At 39.9% G+C, this 11,262-nt stretch overlaps 2 protein-coding genes across 3 annotated transcripts; one reads left to right on the top strand and one right to left on the bottom strand.

Annotated features, from left to right (window-relative positions):
• Positions 1–1,627: 1,627 nt before the first annotated feature.
• Positions 1,628–6,155, bottom strand: LOC132189001 (pentatricopeptide repeat-containing protein At1g25360). Of its 2 annotated transcripts, XM_059603464.1 has the most exons (4): positions 6,072–6,155; positions 5,801–5,878; positions 4,810–4,932; positions 1,628–4,592 (listed from the first exon to the last, which is right to left on the bottom strand). In XM_059603464.1, the coding sequence occupies exon 4, from the start codon at positions 4,544–4,546 to the stop codon at positions 2,156–2,158; it is 2,391 nt and encodes a 796-aa protein (XP_059459447.1). In that variant the 5' UTR covers positions 4,547–4,592; positions 4,810–4,932; positions 5,801–5,878; positions 6,072–6,155; the 3' UTR covers positions 1,628–2,155. The 2 variants fall into 2 exon arrangements, with proteins under 2 accessions (XP_059459447.1, XP_059459449.1); XM_059603466.1 differs by lacking the exon at positions 4,810–4,932.
• Positions 6,156–7,504: 1,349 nt separating this feature from the next.
• Positions 7,505–10,281, top strand: LOC132189400 (uncharacterized TPR repeat-containing protein At1g05150-like). Its single transcript, XM_059604137.1, has one exon. The coding sequence runs from the start codon at positions 7,738–7,740 to the stop codon at positions 10,126–10,128; it is 2,391 nt and encodes a 796-aa protein (XP_059460120.1). The 5' UTR covers positions 7,505–7,737; the 3' UTR covers positions 10,129–10,281.
• Positions 10,282–11,262: the final 981 nt, after the last annotated feature.

Raw genomic sequence — 11,262 nt, 5'->3', positions numbered from 1 at the left:
TATACGAACATGAGACCACGCTTGTAGGGCCCTTTGAGCGCACACCTCTCACAATTCTCATGTTATCAATTTTTTCCTTTCTCTTTAAATAGGAAATAATCTGAATCAATTTCCTTACCCGAACATGAGGCCACGCTCATAGGGCCCTTTGCGCGCACAATTCTCAGGTTATCACTTCATTTCTTTCTCTTTTAAGTAGGAAATAATCTGAATCCGTAACTCAAAAGATTGACACGCAGTTTCATTTTTTTTTAGTAATGCTACAAGTCCGTCTTTCTTATATCCTTTCAAGAATAATGTAACTCTTATGGTGCGTTTGAGATTGTAATTTCGCAAGAATAATTTACATTTTTAAAAGATATCTCAAAACGTAAGACGCTTAACACTGCGATTTAAAACAAAAAAAAAATGCGATTTCTAAAAGCAGGCTATGAGTGCTTATTTGAAAATGCACGAATTTAAACCAAAATTACGATTTCTCATAACAAATATTTAATAAAAAAATATTTTTTTTAACATGTTTTACCAAACACCTTTGTGATTTTAAAAAGTAACAATTTAACAAACACAATTTTTAAAAACGCAATTTTTAAAATCACACTTATTGAAATCGCAATTCCAAACGGACCCTTAAAATCACTATTGTAATTGATTATTATTAAATTTTGATCAAATAACGATTTTAAAAGTCACATCATTCTTGAAGGGACACAAGAAAGACTTTTAAAATTACTCAATTTTTTCCGGTTACTACAATCTTACTCCAATTTCTGCACACACTAATTGGGAGCAAAAAACTATTTAAATGTAACGATTGCTGTAATTCTTGTATTAGGATAGTTTGTTCAATTTGTAATTTTTTTTTTATCAAAGATAGTAATGGGTGGTATAACATGATCACTTTAATTTTAGCATTTGATTGAATTTGATTTGGACTGAGCCCTATAATTTGGACTGATTTTCCAAAAAAGGAGGAGACGATTTTGCAGACTCCGTTCTTCCTGGTGCCATATATATATGCATATTTTACAAAAAAATAAATAAAATAATAATAAAAAATAAAAAATTCAAATAGTTTGGCATTAGTTTTGAAAACACTTATTTTTTCAAAACAAAAGAAAACACTTTTTCTTTTCTTTTTTTTTTCCTTTCAAAACTAATAACAAACAATTCAAAGCACTTTTCAAATGTGGACCTAAAAAAACACTTTTCGCTTTTATATCACGTTAAAATATTTTTTTCCAAAAAAAGAAAAGAGAAGCACTTCTTAAAACCATTATCAAACACATCCTCAAGAAATTGTTCTATAATCAGATTCTAGGAATGTGATCCTCAGAGACTTCATCAGCATCATAGGCATGCCCTATGTGAAAGAAACTAAAAAATGGGATAACGTTTTATCAACTAAGATATATTCTTTAAAACCCAATGAAGTTGGTAAGCCATCCTTTAATTCTATGTGAATTAAATCCTTAAGGGTGCAAAAAACATGCCCTAATTAGATTTTTCATGAGGAAGTTTTATCGATGGTTGCAGAAAGTACATTGCTGGATCAACAATGTAAAAATCCAAGAAAATTTAGTTCGCTATACGTAAACAACGAACTAAAGATGCCCATGTTATTTAACAAGTATTACAGAAACATAGAAACTATTGTCAAATGCTGCTAATTGTTCTACGAAGTAAAATAATAAATCACCTATTCAAGGAAATAATGTTTTAGACTTACAATTATTTTACAACTTGTTGACTCGTCGTATTAGCACTTGATTGATTGGAGGGTGTTAAAAAACAAACAGTGGTTGATATGGCTCCAATCACGTCAACAAGTTATAAAAGAGTTTTTAGGTGTAGCAGTACTCGTCAACAATATTAGAGATTATAAAGAATATTCTTTGTTGAGATTCAATACCTTCTGTTGAAAAAATCCAGAGGAAAGTGAAAAACTCATGCATGCACCTTTGGCGAGACTTTGGGAAGTCCTTGAGAGTGACTGTATGTTTCGGTAGTTGAATCCATAATTGGCGAATTATTGGCGTGGCTCTGCAGTGTACAAATTCCCACACTTGTGGGCAATAAATAGGAAAATGAGATGGGGTTTTCTACCTTTGACATTAACCTTCTCCAATAGATAATCGGCTGACGAATATTCTGCCTACCAATAATTGCCACAAGAGCAGTCACCATTCCTAAAATGATGAAACCTCTTCACATCTCTCACAACTATCTCTCTGCCCACCACTTTTGACATGAACTTGAATGCATTATGGCAATCCCCACAGATCCTAAGGTTCTTGAAAACCCTAATAGTGGCTCCTAGAGGAAGCTTCATGAGCCCAAAAACAACTGCAAGCTTCTCACTATGAGTAGACAAGGCAGACTCCTTATGCTCAGACTCCATATCATGCAGAACATATTTTGTGTCGGGGACGTATCCAAGTTTTCTCAATTCAAGTATCAATTGCTCTAGATAATCGTACACCGCTTGCACCTCGGGGTGCCGAGTGTCATCAACCAAGAACACATGAACCTTGTTTTCAACCTCAACCCAACTACATGCAGGTTCTTTCTTAATCCCCCGATCCCTCATTAATTTCCGCACCTTAGCCACATCATTCCACCTTCCTGCAGTGGCATACATGTTTGACAAAAGTACATAGGTCCCATCATGTTGTGGCATCAGTTCAAAGAGTTGATCAGCAGCTTGAATCCCTAAATCCATGTTCCCATGGAGCCGGCAACCAGCAAGAAGAGCCTCCCAAATTGTTGCACTTGGCTCAGAAGGCATTGATTCGATCACATCCTTTGCTTCTGAGAACTTCCCAGCTCGACACAACAAATCAATCAATCGAGCATAATGATCTACACCTGGGTTTATACCGTAAAAACACATTGAGTCAAAATACTGACGCCCTTCTTTGACTAAACCAGCATGGCTACAAGCAGAGAGAACTGTAAGAAAAGTTATCCTATCAGGTACTATATCTTCCTTCAACATCTGCTCATAAAGTTCTATTGCTTGGAGACCTTGTCCATGTTGCCCTAAAGCTGCAATCATAGCATTCCAAGATACTGAATCCAAATAAGGCATTGTAAGGAACACAAGATTTGCAGCCTCAACAATGCCACATCTTGCATACATTGTAATAAGTGCATTTCCAGCTGAGAGGCTTGAATCATGCCCCAACTGAAGTAGCTGAGCATGGAGCTGGCGTCCATGCTCCAATGCTCCTAGCACTGCACTAGATGTAATTGCTCCTGCAAATGCATAATCGCACGGCTCAAAACCCTCCATTCTCATTTGGTTGAACAGCTTCAAACCTTCTTCTCCAAACCCATTCTGTGCAAAACCAGATATCATCATAGTCCATGTTAGAAGGCTCCTCTCAGGCATCATCTTAAAGAATAACTTGGCTTCCTCAACGCGCCCTGCGTTCACATATGCAGACAAGATTGCATTCCACGAAACAAGATCTCTTACAAGCATCTTATTAAAAATCCCCCGAGCCTCGTCAACTCTACCACATTTCGAGTATAGTGTAACCAATGCATTATTCACAGAGAGTGAAAACTCCGGTTCAGGTTTCCCTTCTGTTCTCAAAATATTAGCATGCACTTGCTTTCCATGTTTGAACAATCCAACATTAGCACAAGCACTGATTACGCTCGTATAAGTAAACTCATCTCGCTGAATCCCCATTGCATGCATCTTCCTAAACATGTCCAATGCCTCGTGAATAAAACCATGGTGCACATAACCAGAAATCATTGCATTCCATGCAACCCCCAACTTTTCAGTCATCCCATCAAGCATTTCACGGGCTGCATCAAGATCATCATTCCTCACATACCCTGTAATCATTGTCGTCCATGTTAACTCATCCTTCTCAGGCATCTCATCAAACAACTTCTTAGCTGCACCCATCAATGACGATGTCGATGCTAATGGTGAAGACGCGCACTTTACATAAGCAGATATAAGCGCATTCAACACTGAAGTAACAAAACCTGTTCCTGATTTTAGCATAGCACTATGCATCTGCTGGCACTGTTTTTCCTCATCAGCTATGAGTGCCAAAGCTCCTAGTACACTGGTGAGCGTAAAATTATCTGGCCTAAACCCGTGTCTCCTCATGTCGCGAAAGAGTTCAATGGCAGTGTGGCCATCATTATTATGGGAATAGCATGTGATCATCGCATTGTAGAAAACCGTGTCTCTGATACTCAATGGGGTACCACAAAATACTTCCCGAGCCAGCTTCAGATTCCTTGCAGCAGAGTATGCAGCAATCAACGTTGTTCTTGCAACTATATCTTGTTCAGGATTATTGTTGAACAGGTGGCAGGCATAGCCAATGTTGGATGATTTGCAGTAAACATCGATGAGACGGTTGAGAATGTGGCCCCGTGGCCTGAACCCAAAAGTTATCATATGAGCATGGATAGTTCGAGCTAGGGAGTACGAAGGGGGGCTTCGGGAGCAGCATAGTTGCAGTAGGGCAGCATAACGGTTGGCAACTGCACGGACGTCCAATGCATTCCTCATGTTGGAAACGCTGGGAAGTCATTGTTTTGTCTAATAGTAGCTTTTTCTGTCAATACATTAACATAAACATATGGCCCTAGTCAAAGTAAATCCTACTAGCTTTTTATGTCACTACATTAACATACGCATAGAACTAATAGTAGCTAATATTGTCTTCTTTAGATACCATAGGAAAATCCACTTAAGTATACATTTTTTTAACGGTTTATTTCTATAAAATTGCAAGTTAATAATGAGATAAAGGATAAAGGAAGAAACCATACCTGCCATGCTGCCTTGGTGACCCAAAGGTCAGACAAATATTCAACATAACCAAGTGGAAGTTCCAAGCAGACGAAAACTATTGATCAGTATTGAAACACTTGGAGATAAGACTCCACCTGATCCTGATAAGGATCAACGTCGTATCCGTAACAAGAGCAACAAGAATGAAACTGAAGATAAATCATCCGAAGCCGAAGATTCAAATGACAGTAGTTTGAATTCAAGTATTGTAGACAAGATGAGATAATCACTTTGTATTTGAAACACCAGACGACACGTTGTGAATGGTTTATAAATATCAATACAGAACACCCATAGCAATTATGGGATTCAATCCAAAACTGAGTCTTATCTTCAAGCGTTTCAATAATCAGTCTTGTCTGCCACCATAATGAGGACAATTCATAAAACTCACTAAGCATTTCAAGAATTTATGGGAAATTTTGATTGTTAATTGAATATATAAAACTACATGGATGAGCTGGATGGGTCAAAAATCTCTATTAGAACGACAGTTTTACCAGGTGACGACATATCAATTTTATTATTGTTGCTATTGCTTTGCTGTTATAATATATTAATATTCATACCACAGTTGTTTTTCGTACATACAATTTTCTTTTGATCTTTTAATGTCTTCTTTTTCCCCTGCTTTGGACAAGTGATCCAATATATCACACTAAAAAAACACACACACACGCACACACACACACAAACTCTCCCTTTCCTCAAGCAGCAACCTAGACAACTCTACATAAAAAACTAAAAAAAAAAAAACTACAAACCAAAGCCACCGATGGCTTCCTCCTCTGGGAAAGCCCAAAACGCCAAAAACCAACAAAATACAAACGCAAAAGCCAATCAACCAGCCATCCCCCATCATCAAATCTCTTAATCTCCCACAACCAAACACCACGATTCTTGAATCAAAACAGAGAAGAGAGAAACCAGACTTAAGCGGAAAAAAACGAGAGAGAGTGAGAAGGTTACCTTGAGCGACTGAGAGAAAGAGAAGCGGAGAGGCAGACTTCGTTGAAGGCGGAGAGACAGACTTCCTGGTTTGAGCAACTGAGAGAGAGAAGCGGAGAGGCAGAAATGGACGGATTAGCTACTGAGAGAGAGAGAGAGAGAGAGAGAGAGAGAGAGAGAGAGAGAGGCGGGAGAGGCAGTTTTCGTTGAGAAAAGTACTGAAGAAAAAGGGGGGAAAAGAATGACATAATAAACAAAAGATGAGAAAATTTTAGTGATTTGGCCATTTTACCTAAAATGACAAAATTGCTGAGCCTTGGGACTCTGGAAGTGCTGCTCTGAAAGATGACAGTCGGAAGAACCAACCCAACATGCGCCTCCACGAGGGTTTTAGGAGAACTAGACCGATATATACGAGGGTTTTAGGATAGCTAGACCGATATATGTATTTTTTTCCTTTTCTAAAATAATTATTTTTTTGTATAAAAAATCAAGAGAAAAGTAAATGAGACTTAGCAAACAATATAAAGAAAATAATGGATTTGGTTCCGGCTTTGTTTCATGTTTGGAACATGTATCATGTCATGTCACACTCGGACATATAGTCTAGTGACTCCAGTTTTAACCAAAATTAAAGCTAAACTAAACTCAAAAAGTATGTATTAGAGTTTTTAATGTTTTGCTCTTTCTTTCTTTTTTTCTTTTAGAATTACTTTTAGGAAAAAACGTAAAATCAGTCTCAATAATTGCATTGATTTGCAATATGTTTCTTAAAGTTAAAAAAGTTACTTAAAAGTTAATGTGGTCAGCATAAATAGCAAATTAAGTCCCCCCTCTAAACTTCCGTTTAAAAATTTAATACAAACTGCAAGAGTATCATATTAGTGCCACACCTTTGGTCAATAAGAGTAGTCAGACTACTCCAAAAGCTTGAAGATGATTCAGCTACTCCCTCTAACCAAAGTTGGAGATAGTCGAACCACCGCTTAAACCATAGAGGTAGTTCAGCCACCTCCAATTTCGCTCAAACAAGATGACCTAACCATCCACAAAATTTGGGAGTAGTTTAGTCAAGCCCTTTGCCCAATCTTGGGGTGGTCCAACCCCCCTAATACATATATTGTTTTTTTCTTTTTATATATATCTTTACATATTTTATATATTTTTTTTATGTAAAACATATTATGATCGGCACTTTTTGAAATTACAAACCAAAACAGACTTTTAGTCTGTCGGCAATAAGCTACTAAACTAGATATTTATTTATTTTATTTGGCATGGTACTATCAACTCTATTGAAGAGGTTTTAGGATTTTAGTATGATCAAGTCGATGAAACTTAATAATACTTTTTTTTTTAAAAAAAAAAAAAGGGAAAATCCTGGCGTTGAATAGGCTAAAATACTTAGATTAGAAGTGAACCGACGGTTCAGCTAATATCGGCAGTTGGACTCGAATCATAATAATTTCTTTATCGCAAAGTGGACGTTTGGTACGGTAATTAGCACGACGCAATTAGTTCTAAAAGCCCCACTAATCTAATATTAAGCCAGCTGGCCAAAAGTCTCTACTGTGACCTTTTTCAAATACAAGCCAATTGTCTAATAGCCAAGCCTCGCACAGCCTACTCAGCCGAAATAAAATAAAATAACGAAAAGTAAAACGACGTTGCTTTATCGTGGGGCTGCCACCACACCAATCATCACAGCCAACGAAGTGAGAGAGAGAGAGAGAGAGAAAGGAAACGGATAGAGAGAAAAAGAGAGAGGAGTCTCTCTTTCTTTCCCTCTCTAGCTCCTCCTTTTTTCTTTAGCTTTCCTTCTAGATCCAATGAGAGGAAGCGAACACTCCCCCCACGAACCCATAATTTTGCTTAGCCCTTAGCCCCTATCTCTATCATCTTTGTGGGTTTTCTTTTAGAGACCCTCTCCGTCTCAGTGCGAAGCGAGAGGGAGAAAAATGGCGACGAGAGGTAGCAGATCGGAGAAGGTGAAGAGGATTTTCCAGCAATTCGATGTGAACCGCGATGGAGGGCTCAACAGAGAGGAAATGTCGGCGCTTGTGGTGGCGGTGAACCCGAGGGTCAAGTTCAGCGACGAGCAAATCAACGCCATTCTCGACGAGGTGTTCCGGACCTATGGCGAGTTCATCGACGGCGAGAAGGGCCTGACCTACGAGGGACTGTTGCGGACCTACGACGACGGCGCCGGCGACGTAGACCGTGACTTTGACGCGCTGGAGCTCGAGCTCAGTTTGGATGAGAACATCAAGGGAATCTCGGAAGCGTCGTCGTCTTCGATTGCCGACGAGCGCGCAATCGACGCCCAGAAGAAGCAGAGGACCGCTGCGTGGGCGGTCTCGCCCAACCACGGGATCGTCTTCGACGACACGTGGAAGATCGTCGACGACTTGGAGATTCTGATCAAGAGGCTCAAGGCAAAGCAAGCGAAAGATGGGAAATTGAAAGGAGACAATTTCGACGCGTACTCAGACGCTGGGTGGTCGAGGGAATTGGGACCGTCAACGGAGATTTCTGACAAAAGGGTGTTCTGGGAAGAGTCCGGACACGACTACGCGGCGTTCGTGAAGGAATTGGGGGTTCTCAGGAGCCGAGCCGACGGGGCGAGGTCCAGAGAGGAGGCCTTTGATGGGCACATGGCGATCGGTAGGGTCTTGTACGAGCACCAGTTGTTTAAGGAGGCTTTGGTGAGCTTCAAGAGGGCTTGTGAGTTGCAACCCGTGGATGTGAGACCGCATTTCAGAGCTGGGAATTGCCACTATGTGCTTGGGAAGTACAAGGAGGCCAAGGAGGAGTTCTTGTTGGCTCTGGAGGCGGCCGAGGCTGGTGGGAATCAGTGGGGCTACTTGCTGCCACAGATTTATGTCAATCTTGGGATTGCGCTGGAAGGCGAAGGTATGGTTCTTAGTGCTTGTGAGTACTATAGAGAGGCTGCAATTCTTTGTCCTACGCATTTTAGAGCTTTGAAGCTTTTGGGTAGTGCTCTGTTTGGGGTTGGGGAATATAGGGCGGCCGTGAAGGCCTTAGAAGAGGCCATATTCATGAAACCGGATTATGCCGACGCACATTGCGATTTGGCGTCGGCTTTGCATGCCATGGATGAGGATGAGAGGGCGATTGAGGTGTTTCAGAAGGCTATTGATTTGAAACCCGGTCATGTTGACGCTTTGTACAATTTGGGTGGGCTGTATATGGACTTGGGTAGGTTTCCGAGAGCCTCGGAGATGTATACTAGGGTTTTAGCTGTGTGGCCGAATCATTGGCGGGCACAGCTCAACAAGGCTGTGTCCTTGTTGGGGGCTGGGGAAACTGAGGAGGCTAAGAAAGCTTTGAAGGAAGCGTTGAAGATGACAAACAGGGTTGAATTGCATGATGCTATATCACATTTGAAGCAGTTGCAGAAGAAGAAGGTGAAGTCTAATGGGGGTGCCAATGGGGAAGGGGCATTTGTCACTGTGGAATTCTCGAGATTTAAGACTGTTGGGGACAAGACTACCTTGAGACAGGACTTGGCCAATGCTCTTCAAATTAGAGCTTTCCAGAGGATTACCAGGTTGAGTCGTTGTGATGTAGACCTTCTGAAGAGGGAGATGATTGATCGTGATGTGCCGGTGTCCTATTCCGGTACTGGCGCTCCCCAGAAAACCATACGTAAGCCTAACTTGGAAGAAATTCTCCGTCGCTTGCTCAATTTCCTAAAGCCTGAAACATTCCAAGGAGCCGTCAAAGCCATAAACGAGAGGATACTCTCTGTCCTGGATGAAGCAGGCTCAGGCAGGGTGGATTTGGGCATGTTCTATGCTGTCCTTGCCCCCATTTGCAGCGGCCCTCTAGAGAAGCGCAAGCGTGTGGCGTTTGATGCGCTTGTGTGGCGTCCTGTGAATGAAGGCATTTCGCAGATTAGAAAGGCCGATGCTGTTAGATACATCAAATTGTTGAGGGCTATCTATGTCCCTTCTCATGGGGTTAGTGAGATGCTGGAACTCCATGGAGACTCCGATGCTTCACTGGTGTCTTACTCTGAGTTTCTTGTCATGTTTGATGATTCCGATTGGGGTTTTGGTATCATGTCCACACTATTGAAGCTTGAAACTGGGGATAGGAACCGCCATGGCCGCTATGTTTGTGCAGTTTGCCGCTATCCGGTTATTGGATCCCGCTTCAAGGAAATAAAATCTCATTTTAGTCTCTGTAATCAATGTTACAGTGAGGGAAAGGTGCCTTCTACCTACAAGCAAGAAGAGTTCAGATTCAAAGAGTACGGAAGTGAGGCTGAAGCGATGAAAGACAAGTGCATGTGCTTTAATGTGCAATCCCATAATGATCCGTAGCTTAGAAGGCTTAGAAGTTTTTTTTTTTTTTTTTTTTTGTTCTTCCATCATGTTATTCTAGTTGTTAAGTCAAGTGTGAGATATATAGTTCATCGATGTGTTTAGCGAGCTTCATGCCATTGTATAATAAAATTTGTCAAGTTGTTGCTCTGATGCTCTTGTTTTCTAGCTGTAGAATTGACATGCTGTATATTTCCTTCATAATTTCTCATTCTTTATGTAGAGTTTATTTTCAATTGATGAGTCCAGATCTGCAGTAGGGGCCAGTGGCTTTCTATTTAGAGTACTATTTTATGAGTTTAAGCTCTACTTAAAGGTGCTAAACGTCAAAATATCTGTTTTTCAGTGATAACTTCTTTGCATTTGAAAATAACTTGACATGATTTGAGTGTCAGTTTTTATCTATATATATATATATATATATATATATATATAGGAACCAAATTTGAGCTTTGAACTGTGAAAATTGGCAGTTTCTAGATTGATGATCCTGCTCTGTAGTAGAGAACTTGGAAATGTTCCTTCTTGTTGCAGCAGTTTTTTTGGCAATATTATTGACCCTTTCCAATTAGTAGCAGAAAGATTCAATAGCAATGAAAGTCTAGTCACATAAAATGATTCCATTGATATGAAACCAGCCAGAAAAAAACAAAAGAAAAAGGTTACAGAGAAAATGGCTTGTTGGAAAATATTTCCTGCTTACTGTCGGCATGTGAGAGCAACAATGTCATGATGATTCACAAGTTGGAAAAACACCGAGGATAATGATGCGAGAGTTGAAAAGCTAGAAGTCTTACTGTTATAAGGCAATCGAATGCTGTGTTAAAGCCCCTGATTTACAATTTTATGTCTCTTGCGACTGGGGCAGTCAACAGGGGACCAACTAGTGCATGTGCCAAACACCCCCCAAGAAATGCTAATAACTTTTATTTGGCTCATTTGCTTGTTGGTAAGACTTTGGAAATAGGGAGGACAGGCGTAATCATTGCCTAAACACAACCATCTTGCCTGACCAATTTATAGAAAGGATAAAAATTTCTTTCTACCTATTATAATAAGTGATAAATATTATTTAATATTTTTAAGTTTTTAAAAAATTAATATTTAGGATTAAGATCTATTGAAATTTTTTAA

Source organism: Corylus avellana, chromosome ca8, assembly GCF_901000735.1.
Source record: "Corylus avellana chromosome ca8, CavTom2PMs-1.0".
NCBI lineage: Eukaryota > Viridiplantae > Streptophyta > Magnoliopsida > Fagales > Betulaceae > Corylus > Corylus avellana.
This window is presented reverse-complemented; position numbering and strand designations above follow the sequence as displayed.

What these genes read in the sequence shown, in the direction of transcription:
- LOC132189400 (XM_059604137.1), top strand. Translation starts at nt 7,738, where the DNA reads ATGGCGACGAGAGGTAGCAGATCGGAGAAGGTGAAGAGGATTTTCCAG.
- LOC132189001 (XM_059603464.1), bottom strand. Translation starts at nt 4,546, where the DNA reads ATGAGGAATGCATTGGACGTCCGTGCAGTTGCCAACCGTTATGCTGCC.